The 17,992-nt window shown below is 27.5% G+C and overlaps 1 protein-coding gene across 4 annotated transcripts; it reads left to right on the top strand.

Annotated features, from left to right (window-relative positions):
* The first annotated feature begins 928 nt into the window (after positions 1 to 928).
* LOC107998849 (stromal interaction molecule homolog) lies at positions 929 to 17,058 on the top strand. Of its 4 annotated transcripts, none has more exons than XM_017058374.3 (11): positions 929 to 1,136; positions 1,827 to 1,906; positions 1,976 to 2,095; positions 2,178 to 2,290; positions 2,369 to 2,484; positions 2,552 to 2,721; positions 2,803 to 2,946; positions 3,023 to 3,190; positions 3,279 to 3,543; positions 3,816 to 3,890; positions 9,444 to 17,058. In XM_017058374.3, exons 1-11 carry the CDS (start codon positions 929 to 931, stop codon positions 9,983 to 9,985), a joined length of 2,001 nt encoding a protein of 666 aa, XP_016913863.1. In that variant the 3' UTR covers positions 9,986 to 17,058. The 4 variants fall into 4 exon arrangements, with proteins under 4 accessions (XP_016913863.1, XP_016913855.1, XP_016913870.1 ...); XM_017058366.3 differs by having other exon boundaries at positions 1,764 to 1,906; XM_017058381.3 differs by lacking the exon at positions 9,444 to 17,058 and adding an exon at positions 5,009 to 8,896 and having other exon boundaries at positions 1,764 to 1,906.
* The last annotated feature ends 934 nt before the right edge of the window (positions 17,059 to 17,992 follow it).

Here is a 17,992-nt window from a genome sequence, read left to right as displayed (position 1 = left end):
AAGCTTTTTCAAAGCTAATACTCATTGATGATTCAAAAGAATCTAATTTATATATAAATATAAATACAATGTAATCGAAAAATTACGTAATTATGAAAATTTAATGATGTTGAATTCCAAAACATGATAGATACTCGTACTGTGCGTTCTTACAGATTATACAATTCTGAGCGTGTTTTCGAGCAGATCGAATATGTATCTGTTTAAAATAAAATCTAGAAATTAAAAAATGATAAGCAATTTTCTTGTAAGCAGATACATATTATAAAATTATCCACTTAATTAAAATAATTATCAGAATAATTAATTAACATATTTGTAAAATTCTTTCCAAAATATCAAACAGTTGTATCATATCATTACTTCACTCAGCAAGAAGACATTTTACAAATAATTTTCGCGCTACACTGGCGCTAGTAATAGTTTACTGTGCAACTGCAACGCTAAACCAATAAAATCATGCGAATAACCATACAAGGGGCCAATTGAATTTTTTGTTTTTTACATATAGAAAAATATATTGTTGTTTCCGATCTAAATTAATGATTTTTCACAATGTTGTTCATGGACGGTGGCCTTGATAGGAAAACTCGACACACAGCAGAAGAGCGGAGTGTACTTAATTAATAAATCAATCGATTTATTTTAAAAAGAGATCTCGGACATTGACCGACGCCTTGATGGGGTTAATAACGATGGTGTGTTACTCGGTTACAGAGCTGCTAATATCATAATCGATCACGCGTGTTATGCACTCGTCAAATTGCATTGCCATCCCGGTTTTGATAATTGTAACCTTGGATATATTCACTATTGCGGGTCTACGTCAAAGGTGACAACGGGCCAAGAGTATTCGGTTTTATTTGACTTGTAGCAACTGCGCAAGGGGGGCGCGAGGTGTCAGTGACAAGGTGTAACTAACCTTAAAATGCGATCATCCGTGATTACTAATGTGATTGTACTGTTCGGATTGCATTTCTTGTATTGGTGTTGCAACACAGTAGATGCTAGCGGCGGGGCCCTTGATGCGAGTTCGAACTTTCAATCTGGCTCCACTGGAAGTTCACATTCCAAAGTCACAGCATTCTCCGCCACACTCACAGATGGACTGGCACAAGCTGTGGCTCACGAAGCTGGTAAATTTTCTCCTCTTTTTATCAATGTTTTGATCGTTGTCTGAAAGTATTATTTAATTTATATTATTATTTAATTAATATAGTATTATTTAGTATAGTATTATTTAATTTATATTATTGTATTTATTAATTAATCTTTTTATTTGTTTTTTTAATTTTGTATTTAAATTTTTTACATGTATATATAAATTTTTTATGGAGCATGTATTTAATTTGTAAAAAGAAGTTGGGTTTGATTTGCATTATCATTTTGTGTGAAAATATTCACGAAGCTTAAAAAAAAAATTTAAAGTTTTCTTTTAATTTGCTATTATTATTGGTTACAAAATAGATAAAAATGTGTTTATGATAAAAATTCATATTAAAAAAGATAAATTTCATAAATGATCTAATCATTTTTTTTTAAAAATAATTTAATTTTCATTTAATAATAATATTATTAGCAGATTTATTTAGTGTTTATTAACAAGACTTTTTCACAATTTTTGTATTAATAATTGGATGAAAAGCTTCTTAAACATGTTTAACAGGTACAAGCATAATCCTATAAAAAATGGCACCTGTATAACAAATTACATATAATCATAAACACATACAATCAAACGTAGGCTGTTTAATTTATTACAGGTTCTGATACTTGTAACGATGACCTAGCTTGTCTTACAACAATGGCTTCTCATGATCGACTAGGTTTGGAAGCTATCAAGTCACTCCATAGTCAACTAGATGATGATGCCAATGGAAATGTGGACCTATCGGAGTCAGATGATGTAAATAAATTTATAATTTATTTAATGTAATTAAAAAAAAATTTTTTTATAAAAAATAAATCTTTTTAGTTTTTAAGAGAAGAATTACAATATGAAGCTGGATATGAAAGAAGACAAAGGGCTTTTCATCATAATGATGATATGCATATTAGTGTTCGAGAACTTTGGGAAGCCTGGTTAAGATCAGAGGTATTATCTAATATGCTCTTTTAATATTTTAAATTCTTTTGATATTTTATCATTTTTATATATATATTTTTTTCTTTTACAGGTTCATAATTGGACTATAGAACAAACATCAGAATGGTTATCTTCTAATGTAGATCTTCCACAATATGTTCCTACTTTTATACAACACCGTGTAACTGGTGCTACACTTCCAAGGTGACTTTTTATAAAATAATACATCATTTTCATATTATACAAAATTTTTTATATAAAAATATATCCTGATTTTTTCAGGTTAGCTGTGAACAATATGCATTATTTGACTAATGTATTAGGCATCAAGGATCCCATTCATAAACAAAAAATTGCCTTAAAAGCTATGGATGTAGTTCTTTTTGGACCGCCAAAGGGTAAATAATTATTAAAATATCTTTCATTAATAGATTCTTTAACTAATTATTTAATATTTTGTTTTAGATACTGGACATAGTGTGAAAGATTTGATATTAATAACGTTATTATTTGGCGCACTTATTGGTTGCTGGTATGCATATCAGCAGAAGAAAAATTCACAGAAACATCTTCACAGAATGATGAAAGATATGGAAAGTTTACATAAAGCAGAATTAGCATTGGAAGACTTGCAAGTATGTTATTTTATTTTTCTTTCGATTTTACCAATATTTGATAGTTTTATATTTAATATTATAATTTATGATTTTTTACAGAAAGAATTAGAAAGAGCACGAATGGAACAAGAAAGTGTAACTACTGAGAAACAGAATTTAGAAAAACGTTTACAAGATGAAAGTGTAGGATTACATGCTTCTTATTCGGATCTTGAAGTTTCTCAATTAAAAGCAGAAATTGAAGTAAATATTTTTCTCTATATTCTTATATTTTATATTAAATATTTTTTTCAAGATGTAATTAATTTTTACTCGACAGATGTTAAAAGTTGAATTGCAACGTGCAGAGGGTGAACTTGAAGACAGATGTTGGTCTCCTCCTCCTGGATTGCAACATTGGCTACAATTAACTCATGAAATTGAAAATAAGGCATATACGAAGAAAAAAATAAGTGCCGAAAAACAGTTGCAACAAGCGCGAGAAGCAGTAAGTAATGCATTTTTTTTAATTAAGTAAAATATTCTTATATATTAAAAATGTATAACGTATATTAATTTTATTAAATCTTTGCTAGTGTGAAAAATTACGAAAAAAACGATCAAGTTTAGTAGGAGCATTTGTTTCAACCCATGGAAAATCGATTGATGAAGTTGACAAAAGTATAGTGGAAGCAAGAACTGCATTAAACGAAGTTACCGCAGAATTACAAGAAAGAGTACATCGTTGGAAACAAATTGAGCTCTTATGTGGCTTTAATATAATCAATAATAATGGTCTAAGCTATTTAGAAACTGTTTTATATAGGGGGACACCCAATGGGCGAGGTCTTGGACTCAGAGGTATATACATATATATATATTTATAAAATCAAAATTTTTAATTAATATATATATTTATTTATTTAGATGTCTGAAATATTTTGTAATTCACAAATGATTTTTATATTTTGATATAATTGTTATTAACATTAATACAAATGCAATATTGTCAATATTTATATAACAATTTTGATTTAATTTATTATTTTAATTCTTATACAATTTCAATAAATTTTTAACAACAAATAATATAAATATCTATAATCATTTATTGTATAAATTGATGTTTATAGGTCGACTCAGTAGTCAAGATGACTTAGACGACGAAGCAAGCTCAGTGTATTCACCTTCAACATGTGGTGCCGCAGGTAAGCTGGAAATGGACTTCCATGAGCATTTAGATTGATAATAACAATGCTCAATATTGTACATATTGTAACTTTGATACAATGACATTTACCATATCTAAATATTTTTCACTTTCTGTTTTTCTTTTTGTGTCTTTCTTTTTTTCCCTTTCTCTTTTCTTTTAATATATATACATATGTATATTTGATATGGACATTGTCTTCGAAATTAATAATTTACTAACTCGTTTGTCCTTCTAATAATAATAATTTGGATTTTTTCAATTGACATTAATGTTTCTTAATTAGTAACTCTAGTTTTACAACGTACGTATGTTTTCGAAAAAATAAATTGTCATATGTACTCTTATTCGAATTGAATTCTAAATTTTTATTAGTGTTTTTTAATTACTTTATAAATTTTAAATCGATTTTTATTAAATTTGTAAATTTGTAAAGTAATTTATAAAAATTTCTTAATGAAAATTTTGAAATCAAATTTTCACTAAAAAAATTCACGTGATGCCTTAAAATTTTTTTTTTTATAAAAAAATAAAATAATTTTGACGAATCGTAAAATGCGGCTGGTTAATGTCACACATTACGAAGATTTTAATATTTTATATAAAGAAAAAAAAATATATTTAAGGAATGCAAAAATATATAAAAAAAAATATATTTTTAAAAAATAAAATTTTTAGTAAGAAAATTGAAATTTACATTATAATTTGCTCAAAAAATGTTGATGTTTTATATGTATACATAAAATATATATTTATTATATATATATTTTAAAACATTTTTGTATTGTTAAGTTTGATTATGTTCTTGTTTTGTGTCTGTTATATAAATTATTGCATAAATTACGCTGTAAATGTTGTTGATTCGTTGTTTTGTTTTTTTTTTTAAATTTACTCAAATTATTCAATATTGCTTACACAATTTTTTGTGCCTTTTTTCCAAACTAATTCTAGTTTTATAAAATTTATTTATGACTTAAAATGGAAGTATAAATACTTTTTATATGTTTGAATAATTGTATTAACAACTCGAGTTGTTTTTATGATGAAAATACAAAAATTTTTTGATACTTTTCTTAGATTATTATTTGTTTATGTTATATTATCATTTGCTTCTAGGGATGGAAGAAACTATACTTAGTGGTCCAAAAAAAGATTAATGAAGCTACATAATTAAAATTTTTTAATATATTTTTATGTATATTATTTATCTTGTACATTGTACGGACACTTATTTAAAATTTAAGAAAATTATAGTTATTAAGAGATTGTTATTATTATTATTATTATTTGTCAAATAATTACATATTGATATATGTAATATATGAATATTTATTAATATATATTACATTAAAGTAATGTGTGACACGAATAAAATCTTTATAATTGAGAGTTCATTATGTCAAATAGCTGCTTATAAAGCTTTTTCTTTGACATAATAATAAATTTGAAAGAGCATCATCACATCTTTTAGTGAAATCTAATCAGGATTTGTGTGCAGGAAAAAGGAAGATTTGAATTAAAAATGTTCCCTTTTCCTACTCAAGATTTGTCAAGTTTTAAATAATGGCAAACCTTTTGATTCATGTTAACTTTAATACATACATTTATATATACAAATATAACTGAAGCAATGTATAATCGTTATATAATTATAGATATTGAGTTGTTTTTTACAACTACCTATTCGTATAAATTATAAAATAAGAAATTATATGATGATAGATGTTTGAAGAAAGAACATGACATATTTTTATATTAAAATTTTCATAATGTATCAAACGAACGAACGAAGCCCTGATTTGGTGGTGATAAAAAAAGATAAATTTTTATAAATATCATTTTTACAAATAATATTTGTGTTATTCTTATAAAAACAAAAATTTTCAATTTTCTTTTTTCTCAATAAGGAATACGTGTATTTATGAGTGAAAAAATGATACGAAAATTTAACCTACAAACAAAATTTAAATAATCAATGAAAAGAAATATTATTTTGCTTTGAATCTTTTCAAAGAAAAGAAAATTTCAAACATATATTATCGGCGTATCTATCTTTAACGTTGTTTTTTTTTCCTTAATAAAATTCAGAATATCTATCAATTATTAATCTGCGTAATTCGCTGTTATTATTAGATGAATTCTCGTCTCGATCACGACTTTGATTATTTGCTGATTATTCAGAGCATCGTGATTAAGTTATAATAAGCTTTCAAGTTCGTTCGTTTTCAATATGCAATATGTCGAATAAAGCGATTAAGATGCCAAACGCGATAATTATTTAATTATTACATATTTAATAAGTTTTCATGCTCGATCATCACTTGTATATTGTATTTAATTAGATAAAAACATGAAATCGCAGGGACGATTATAATTTTTATCTATACTAATTATTTCGCTAGTTTTTTTTATCTCGTTTTAGAAATCGCGTTTTTCTCGTTTTTACCAAGAGCACGTTTCCAATTTTGCCAAATTCGTAACAAATGTTATTGCACAACATACTTTCGTATTAATAGGTTCGAATTAAAGACGCAGCATCCAATCTTAATTGGACGATCGTGTGTTTACATCACTGGAGGTGTAATTTACTTAGATATTTTCTTCCACGTAATAATTCTGTTTATCGCGATTATCTTTCGCCTTATGGGATGTTACTGACTTAATTTAACAATAAAAGATTTTATTTGTTCAAGATTATAGTTCCCATTAAAGATCCCCCATGAGATGTTATTTCTCATTTCTATTAATTTTTTTTTTTTAAATTTAAAAAAGATACCATTTTTTAACATTTTCGAGTTTATTTTTTATTCTATACAATTAATATGCGCAAAATATTATTATTATTTCCAATCTTTTTCCGATGAACGAATAATTAATTCTTTTTTTTTTTTTTTTTTTTTTTTGAAGAATTATTATGAGTTATTAAACGATCGAAAAATTTCAATTTTCTCTACGTTTATAATGAAATAAGAATTATAAGATATAGCTTCTTGCTATGGAAATATTGTTCTAGGAAATAGAGAGAACTTTAAAAAACCTTGAAATCTTTGATTATACCTTTAGATCATTAGGTGAAGTCGTTTGTCTGCAATATTTTCTAATTCCTAGGATTTTATTAAACGATAAATGATGCCAAGAAAGAAATTCTATTTCCTGGGGAGATCCACGTCACGTTTAAGATTAGAGCCAATTAAAATTAGATGCGTAGATTATGTATACGATCGAAAATTTTGTTCCATAATACTTGCATACCCTATATAAAATGCGATAATATGAATACGTTCTCTGAAAACGCTTTCTTAAATCCAAATCGCGAATCGAGTGGCAATGGAAACGGCTCTTCATTTTCTTCCATATACATTATTATATATATTAATATACGAGCATATTAACTACCAATGAATTGTATGTACAACGTATATGCATATACACGTATAGACGCACGTGTAGTCCACATAAGAAGAATGGACAATTCGTGATACATTGTCTGATAAATCACAACACAACGTTATTATGTTCCCCCATTCAAACGTTTTATTATGCGTACGATTTATATGATCGTAGTTAATAAATCAAAAGCAATTAGAGAGAGAGAGAGAGCAACTATACGAAGCTATACATGAGATTTGTTTGTACACGATATTCAAATCAAGAAAAATATTTCAATACGATATCAATCAATCAATCAATCAATACGATCATCACTTTAATATGTAATTTTAATTTTAATTTCCTTTTTTTTTTTTGCAATCTTGAAATAGAATTAAATTTTCTGTTTCTGCAAATTTTTTTTTTTTTTTGCTTCATTAAATTTTTATCTCGATCTTATTTATTTAATTGTTAATTAAATAATTAAATGCACATATGTTGTGAATTTATTAAACATATATGTACGTACACATGTTTTTTTTAAAAACGATTTGAATTAAAATTACATATTACCGCAATTTTTATCTTGGAAACTAAACTTAATCGTATTAAGATTGATAATATGTTAATCCTTGATAAAAATTTTTTGTAAGTTTTAAGCTACTTCTATACCGGCTACCATCTTTGCGTTAGAGACTTAACGAATGACTTTATGACACACACACGTGTATATATATATATATATATATACATATATAAAAATCTATATTTTAAAATATTAAATCGTCTTTTAACACCATATTTAACTTCGTTATGCAATGAAGTTTCCTTATTGCATTATTGAACCGATATTAAAAATAAAATGAGAAAAGAAACTAGAAACTATTTATTGTCATAACGTTAAGCACACGTTAAGTGTCTGGCATGGAGTCGATATAAACGTATATTTGATGAAGCGCGCCAGAAATGTACCAATGAGATTTACAAATACTGTTGTTAAAATAACCAAGAGTCTAAAGGTTATCTGCGGGTTATTAAAAAAAGATTTTCTCCGAACAAAAAAATATAAAGACATATTTTTTTTTCTCTCTTCTAGTTGAAATAAACAAAAAAGAAAATATTAAAAATATTTTTCTCTGTATAATCTTGTATCCTTTGTAATTATTTCGTTACTATTTTTAAAATTAGCGGCAGAGTATATGGTATATGGAAAGAAATTTTTACCAAATCAATGAAAATGTTTGATTATCCGTAAGAAAAAAAAAAGTTTTATCGGCTATTTCTCGCGTTTTTTTTCATCAAAACAAGGGACCAAACTGCGCTCTATGATAATATATATTCTAAATCGCATGCAGTAAGTTCTCTTAGAATCCATATGACGCGGAAGAATTTTTTTCTTCGAAGTAGATTTTGTGAATTCTACTATCGTTATATTATCATCAATTTTCATATTATTTGCGTTTTTTAAAATAAGATTTACGAATATTATTATTACGAATATTAACACACATATATATATATATATATATATATATGTTTGTTGAAAGAATAAAAAAAGTATTGCTATGAGATAAAAAATTTATACTATATCGATATTGTGGAATATAAAAAAAAAAAAGAAAAAAATATTATCTATTCTGTTGTTTCGTTTCTCTTTTTCCTCTTCACGAATTCACTCGTGAATTCTGCATGAAATTTGACCTTTGATACCGTTTTTTATTCTGAAATCGAAAATATCTAACATTAGGTTATTTGAATAACTTGATTAAAAATATTCTTTAATGTAGATACCTGATAATATGGATAAAGTTGTTGCTGAATCAATATTCCTTGGGAATTAACACTCTTTTCTAACTTCTCGAAATAACTTTCTCTCACTCCTATTCTACTAAAATAATTAACCAGATTAATTTATTTAAATTTTCAACTCTTCAAACATTTAATTTTCGCACTTATATTAATCCAATTCTTAAATTCAATCAATGAATTTAATCGATACACAGATATTTTTACAAAACTTTTTTAATTAATTTATTCAACGATTCGAATATAAATTTTTAAATCGTTCGATCGTTGAAACGAATAAATTCTGAAACGAGGAGAAACTACTTGACTTTAAAAACACTGATTACAAATTAAAATGATGATATAATTAAGATTTTTTTATCTTCCCTATCAACAGGTACTGTGGACAACTTGACGTGGAAAGAGTCGTCGGTCCCACCAGACTCGTCGAGCAGCGAGACAGGAAAAGAGACACCGCCGGAGAGCAACGTGGTACATTTCACGGTCGGCGATGTGCCGGACGAGCCTATCAGATCGTCCAGCAAAGAGAAATCCGGCATTGTTCGTTCTTACAGCCAGGACACGAACATGCTCCTCTCTGTCGAAGACAAAACTACCTCATCATTCCTCTCCAAGACATCCTACTCGGAGAATTCGTTGGACTCGTCTAACCAGGATCGAGGAGGGCAGCAAAGAATTGGTCCGAATCCATGCACGGTCCCAGCCTCGAGCGTAACGAGCATCAATTCCGCGAGCGGCCAATCATGTTCGAATAGTAGGAAGGGGGGATCGAGGGAGGGACAACCGACTTCAACGGTCGACGATGCCGAAACGTTGTCGACCGATTCGAATTCCACCATGGACAACGACGATCCGAAAAAACGATCCCGCAAAATTCTGTTTGCGTTCAAGAGGAACAAGCCAAAGGTTACGTGGTGAAGAAGGGAACCTCTCGAACCTAGTCAACGCGACATAATACGATATACGCGGTATACTAATCCGTATTGATCTGTGCAACGTTTCTTACTTAACGCCGATTACACTATCCGCGATCTGTTATTGTTATTATTGGGTATTATCGAGCCGCGACGTGCACTTAAAAGGGGGAAAAACAAAACAAAAAACATACACACACACACACACATATATACAAAAAAAAAAAGAAAAATGGAAAAGAAAAAAAAAATAGAAAACGAAGTTTCGTCTCCAAGAACCGGTCGGTAATTGATTAGCGATCATACCCTGCCGGTACGTGTGTAAATAATATGTATTCTATGCATCTATCACGTAACGTGTATACACATGCGATTAGAGAGACAGAGGTATAGCCGTGTAGAACATCGTTGGAGGAATTCATCGTCGACGACACTTTGGTCTGGATTATTGATGTTCGATGTTGAGCCATGTTTCGAACCGTGATGTTTATATCGAGATATTTATTTAAAATTTCATATCAATATATTGAGAGATTATATACGAAAAATAAATATTTATTTTTAAACTCTGCAATATTTCGTATGAATTCGTGCAATTAAACTTAATAATAGTTTAGATAGAAACTTTAGGAAATTTCGTTTAATCGGTAATAAGTAGACCGTTGGCGTGTATAATTAATGTTAAGGCTCTTTACGCGTTTACATGAGAATATTGATGATGTTGAAAAGCGTATTGAAAAATTTCATTATAAAAAAAAAAAAAAAGAAAAGAAAAAAGAATTGTACAGTGTGAAAGGCATAATGGAATCGGTATATACCAATGATTAATTATAGTAGTGTCGATGATTTTATTGACTAAAGGATTATAAAGAGAATCGGACAATTAATGGGTAATTTAATGGAGAGAAAAAACGATGTTCTACCGTGCTATCGTCGAATAGGATGTTTTTGGTGCCCCGGTGTGTCTCCCGTTTTGTTGCCAAATATTCGTTTTGTTCGCAAACGAGACACCACCAAGCGACGTCCTTATCTTAGATAGTTAGATATTTTAAATTCGTGATGCCGAATTCTTTAACCAGGACAATATTCTGATTCAGGGATGGGCGATCTTTAACACGCTTTGCGCTTCCGCTTTCGAGTAACGATAGCTCTCTTTTTTTTTATTTTTATTTTTATTTCTTTTTATTTTTCAATTGTACTTTCAATTGATCTTATTCCGTTGTAACATATTTCTTTCTTTCTTTTTTTACTTATTCATTTTATTTCGTGTATTTAATTAATGCAACAGTTTCAGCTTTTAAATAGTTTCCACGAGATAAAATCTCAATTCTAAGCTTATTGCTTGTTAACTGAATTTTGCAACATTTGTTACGGAAACTTTTTTTTTTTAATCAACGAAATGAATTTTCTCTAAAAAAAAATCGTTGAAATTATCAATCGACTATTCGAGATCAGAAAAAAAAAATAGAAATTTCTCTTTCATTTTTTAAAATTAATTAGAAAAAGATAATATTATTGAAGAAATTGAAGTTTTAATTTTAAATATACAACAACGCATATTGTAATAATTGTTTTTCTTCGAAGCAACGGAGATACGCTTCTTATCCATTCCCTTCTTTCATGCATTTTCATTTTTAACATACCTCGACTACCATTTTTAATTAAATTAATTTAATGAAAAATTATCTAAATGAATCTGTTCAAAGATTTTATTTCATCGATTATAACGTATTACTTGTCCAATTTTTTATTTCTCTATGACGATACTCGGCCTAAGTATAATAATCTTCGTGTAAAAATTATCCAACAAATTTTCTTTTGTGTACAATCCATGTACCCTGTATTATAATTTCAATTTCGATTTTTATTTGAAGACAAGCGATCGCTCATTCCTAAATCCTTCGAGTCATATCTTCTATCGCGTAAAAACTCGAAATTGTAATGCATTAAGGCTTTTTATTTTTTTTTATTTTTATTTTTTTTTCGCCAATGACATTAATCGATAGTTGTATAGTATGTAAATCTTTTTCCTACTTTTTTTCTTTTTTTTTTTTTTGCGCTATTATTTTTATTTTTAGACATTTTTTTTTCTTTTAAGTATAGGCCGAGCAATAAATCAACGACGCTCTTCCATTTCAAACTTTTTCTTTTTTTTTAAACTTCATCTAATTTTTTTTTTAATATAAGTACATTTAACACGAGACATAATCTTATGAATTTTATCATTTCTTCGTCTTTGCTTTGTTTTTTTGCATTTTTTTTTTAATCGTTACTTTTACTCACACAAAGTTATTATTATTTTATTCATATTTATTCAAGTTAGCATATTATATATTTATAAAAAAAATTTTCTTTTTTTTTTTTAGAAATTTAATGATAAAATAATTTCCAATCGCGCATAATCAAAGTGAAATGAATATTAAATTTATTGGTGAACTTTACATTACATTTGTAAGGAACAGAGTTGTATTCTAAAGTAGGTGATAATGTGTATGTGATAAGAGATACGTCATCTCAGAAGTAATATGATTTCTTTTTTTTTTTTATGCAATAATATTTAAAGCAAAAGGACACACTATTGTTTTGATTTTATGTATATATTATTTTTATATTTCTATTTTGTAAAATAGAAATAACAAGGATTTGAGATTGATAATGATTTCTATTCTATCATAATGGATTCTCTTATTTTTTTTTTTTTGAAGTAGAAAGAAAATAGCAAAAATTATAATTCAACAAGAGAGTTATTATTTCTTTTCTTAACAAAATTTCAACAGAGTTTACTTATTTTAGAAGAAAAGGACGATATCACTATTTTGTTGGCATGATTTATCATTTATACCTTTTTACATACACTTCTTAGAATTACTTATGGGATGATGTAACAATTAACTATAAATGAATTTAGGACATTACTCCTTTGAGGTTCGTGATGATTTATAAATAGAATATATTGAAAAGCAATAATTATTAAGACTTCTTCATTCGTTTTTTCTATACATGACTTTACACAATGAAGTATTACTAGATTTAACGCTAAAGATAAAACTCAGGAACCTTAAAGGAAACTCTCAGGTGATGAGATTTTTGAGAAAGGAAGAGAAATAAGATAAAAAAAAAAAATGATTTTTTTTTCTGCTCTCATATCACGAGAATATGTATTGACATTATTTATGCGTTTTTTTTTTTTAATACAAATTAAGAAAATTTGCATACGAATCAAGGCATTTTACGGTCGCGTCTTTGTTTTGACTTCGTACGTCGTTGATCTTCTTTTTTTTCTTTCTTTTTTTTAATTTCACATTTATATTGCGACACCTGTTGTACTTCACTTTTTTTTTTTTTAGATATTTAGATAATGATGGTCCGTCTGATATTAGTCATTCAAGGTCATCAATGTCCATCGTTTCCATCGTTTCTTAATTTCCAAATCTAACGGGCTTTCTCTAATTTTTATATTGTATTTTATGACAATAGAGAAAGTCTGATTAACGTAAAAGATTATTGAACGATGTAAAATGAAGGAAAAATGAGTGAAATATATTGTTTCTACTACTATTTTTAGAATGTTAAAAAATTGTGTAAATATGAAAATATAAGAAAGAAAAAGTGATGATAATTTGTATTTTGGAGTATGATCTTGAATAACTTGACTTGCTTTTTTTGGACAGACTGTAGAATTAACTTATTATCCTCCACTTATTATCCTTTCCCCTCTTATTGTACACATACACTTCCCTGTAATTGCTATGTGTGCTAATGAATACAAAATGGAATAGTTTCTTCCTTTCTTATTATATATATATATATATATATTTTTTTTTTCTTTATACACAGGCTTTATATTCAAATAAAAAGAGGGGAGAATATTTAAGGGATGATTTTAAAGACTGAAACAAGTACAAAAGTTAGTATGCAAGAATATTCTTATTTTCCATGTTATAAACAACTCAATGTTTCTCTTTGTCTCATCTAGTATAATTAATTAAATGGCTCGTAAATTGAAAAATAAGTTATACAATGCATACTTTTCTGCGTACTTTTGTATTTATTTTAGAATTGCATCTTAAATTTTCTTCTCGTAACGTAAGAATATCCTGTACGTGACAACGTGACACACACATACATATATACATATATACATACACACATACTATAGAAGCAAATGCGGCGAGGCTGGAACTCTCTGAAACTTGTTTTCATTTCAAAGAACAAAGACAGCGTAGTAAAAACTGATGTGCCCCCCTCCCCGTCTCCCGTGTCTATTATCTTTCCGTGAATGACTATTTTAAAACAAATTCTATCTTAAACGTTCATCATTCATTCGAATTTTAAATGGAATTTGAAACTTGGGAATAGACAAAATTTGGAGAATGAAAAAAAAATGAAACCACGGAGAGATTTGGATGAATATATATTCTTTGTATTCCACTTGTATTTCCTATTTGATCTAGACGATTTATCTATTTCCGTTTGATGTTCTCTCTTGTGCTATCAGATTTTTTTTTTTTTTAATAATGTGCGTTTCTTTTTGTCGTGTACTTTTCACCCAAGCGTTCAAAAGTAACGGATTTTCCGTTCATTCACACTTTTTAGTTACACGTCTTCCAGAAAATATTTCTCGCAGTCGCAATCCTATTCTTTTGCCTCTTTTTTCTTCTTTTTCTTTTTCCTATGCAATGCGCATTCCTTCCTCCGACTTGTTGTTTCGATAAATTCGACACTCCTCCTTTAGGCACAAACTGACACATTTGCATCTCAGGATTGAATCTCGATTTTTTTTTCTGGTAATAATAATCGAGAGTGAAGCGTTATTTTTTTTTTTTTCGAGGTATACCTTCGAGAACAGAGATGACATGATTTTGGAGACGATACCTTTGGAGAGAAGTTTATATTAACACATGAATAATTGTTACATATTGGATGTATTTAATGTTATTATTGTTCGAGATTTTCCAGATTTAATTTTAAGAATAAAACGCGAGGAAATTGACCCCGAATCGAATTAATTTGAACATTGAATTTCGAAAGCTTACTGTGTAAGGCACACAAAGGCAAGATATGCGCGAAGCTTTAACGAGTTTTTGTCAAGGTATCAAATTACCAACGAAAATACACAAAGTTGACCTGTGAAGGTATCAAATTCCAAATAAGAGAAACCAAATAAGTAAATAAACTCTCACTTTCTCAAGTTGAATTATTAAAATATAAAATATCACATTTGTTAATGTAATATCGTTTATCATGAAATACGAAAATTACGAATTCTGGAAATCTCGAATGGTAAAATACATATATATGTTGTACCGATTGTAAGAACGCGTATATCATAAGAAAGCAATAGACGAAAGGATTTGACATTCAATGGACCAAGTTCGATTAAACGTATATAAGTGAGAAACAAAAATAATAATAATAATAATAATAATAATAATAATAAAAATAAACGATAGTTGGAAGGATCGAAACGATCTTCTAGGCTCAATTAGCGTCATAGATAGTAGGAAACGAAGAGATTGTTGTAATTATATTGTTCATATAAACTTTTAACTTTGATGAAATGTTATTACAGCTTTCAAGGGCTTCCGGATTAATACAATTGTAAAATAATTATAACTACCAATTTTATCGTGATTCACTAGTTGTGCCCACCTGCCAATTTTATTACAAATTACAAATTATATGATTGTTAGAAAAAAAAAAATATAAAGAGAAGGTCCAATCTTTAGTTGGAATATTTTTTGAATTTTTTGAAAGTTTTTTGAAAACTGATCGAAATAATAGGTGAGATTACGAAAACATTGTGTTAAATTTTAAAATGTATGTCAATTAATCTGATCGTTGGGACAATTTTAACCAAGACAATTTAGTGATCGGTTAATCGGATAAGGAAAATGATAAAATAATAAGTATTTATCGGTCGATAATTTTCGACCGGCAACTCGTGTATCAAGAGAATATAATTTTTTTTTTGCAGTCTTTTGGAATAGAAAAATTCATTTCTGTTCCACGTTTTTCAAAATTATACGATAAAATCAAATAAAAGACTGGAATGAGCAAATGAATAATAAAATCCTACAACTTATGATATGTATGATATTCGTGTTTCTCGATAGATCATTTTAATCCTCGCGATTCGATGGCTAGATTATATTTCAAAATGGAATAAATTTGGATTTAATATCTTGCCATTGTGCCAGAGTTGGTTGATTTGCCCGATAGGATTAATATATATCCTATGCATGAACCATGTTTCGTTTTGTCGACGATCATAAACAAGAGAGAGAGAAAGAGAGAGAGAGAAAGTCGAATCGATCAACCGTGTGAAATTTTTATAGAATATCCCTTATTACGAGATACTCGGTATACAGAATATTAAAATCAAGAATCAATTTTATCATAATACTATTTGTAATACTTCTCTTATTTACAAAGCCATAAATATATTCTTCATATTATAAATCCTGACCACCTTGACTGGAGAACAACCACACACCGTCCAAAAAATTGTATACCGTCCTTATAAGGCGAGATCTCACACGATTGTAATATCGAGATAGGACATATGCGATTATCGATTTATATTCGAAAAATTGAATATGGCGATCGTTCATTTATCCGATGTGGTGAAATGGTCCCTTCGTTGGTATACTTTTTTCTGTTTCGAAAAATTCAAACGAAACCATCGAGGATTGTGTAAATAGGATGAAAAAAAAGAATTTATACGAGAATAAAATGTGTCAGCTTCGTTTTAGTGTCTTAATTCGTGATTGACCCATTAAGTATCAGCTTTTAAAATGATTTTCCAAATTGTGAATATTTGATATATATATATATTAGACGAGTTCCTTTTAGTGCTCCTTTCGTTTTATCGAATAGTTGTAATAGTTTTTAAGTAATAATATAGTGTTAACCATTCCTAAGAACTAATTAATAATTGTTGAAAATTCGTAATAATTTATTCGAAAAACGATTTAGCGATTAAAAAGATGAACATATCTTAAAATATCTGTGGAAATATAACATAATGTAAGTACTTTATATATATATCCGAAAATAAAGATTATACAAAATAAATTGTTGTTAGCTTAGGTGATAGAAGTCTTCGATCTATTGATCCTGGCGATCAAGCTTTTTTTTTCTCGCGAATTTAGTTGGTTTTCTTAGATTTTTAAGTTTTTCTCTTTTTTTTCTTTAGATTTTGAATATTTAATTGCATAAATGAATTTTATTATATAAATGAATTTCTCAAATATATATCAATACGTTGCAAATTTATATATGTATATATAAAATTATATATATATATATATTGCAAAACTAACATTAAAAATATAAAAAATATAACAATATAAAACAAATATAAAAATTTAAGAAAGAAAAAAAGAAATATTTTTCAAAGATAGAGTATTAAAAGGATAATTTTAAAAAGATATGTAATAATATAAGGATTTTTGAAGAAATATAAATGCTGGTACTTAATGGATCTGTAAAAGTCCATCACATATATAAAATTTGTTATAATATGTTATAATATCGATCAAAATGTGTTTTGCAATTATTACGAGTGACATTTATAAAGGACAGTTTTTTAAAATTGTGCATATGTTATTAATTTTATATCACTTGAAACCTGATTCCAGTTTACTGATTATTAGCGAATAGGAACAAAGTATGAATGGAAGAGCAAAAGAAGAGATAGTATGTAAGAAATGAAAAGAATACGTCGTATATATTAATATATTAATAATTTAAAAATATGCGTTACTTATAATATATACTACCAGCCAAAAATGAAGATGAATTTAACTTAAAAGATATTAAATCGTATTATATTCTCTTTTCTTCAAATATTTAAAAAAAAATTATAATTTAAAGAAAATTATAAAACTTGACTTTTAAATCTTTTGAATTCTCCTGAAATCTTTGAATTTTTTTATAGAAATATATTCATGGAACATATAATAAGTATTGTAAAAAATAATTATTCTTTACAATTTTATTAATAATT

Source organism: Apis cerana, linkage group LG5 (assembly GCF_029169275.1).
Source record: "Apis cerana isolate GH-2021 linkage group LG5, AcerK_1.0, whole genome shotgun sequence".
In the NCBI taxonomy this organism is placed as follows: domain Eukaryota; kingdom Metazoa; phylum Arthropoda; class Insecta; order Hymenoptera; family Apidae; genus Apis; species Apis cerana.
The sequence above is the reverse complement of the archived record's forward strand: the minus strand, read 5'-3'. Positions and strand labels throughout refer to the sequence as shown.

Excerpts from the sequence above, each read along its gene's own strand:
- LOC107998849 (XM_017058366.3), top strand. The coding sequence starts at position 929 with ATGCGATCATCCGTGATTACTAATGTGATTGTACTGTTCGGATTGCAT. Across the intron at positions 2,485-2,551 it reads TCTTTTTGGACCGCCAAAGG|ATACTGGACATAGTGTGAAA; the intron begins GTAAATAATTAT and ends ATTTTGTTTTAG. Across the intron at positions 3,191-3,278 it reads TGCAACAAGCGCGAGAAGCA|TGTGAAAAATTACGAAAAAA; the intron begins GTAAGTAATGCA and ends AATCTTTGCTAG.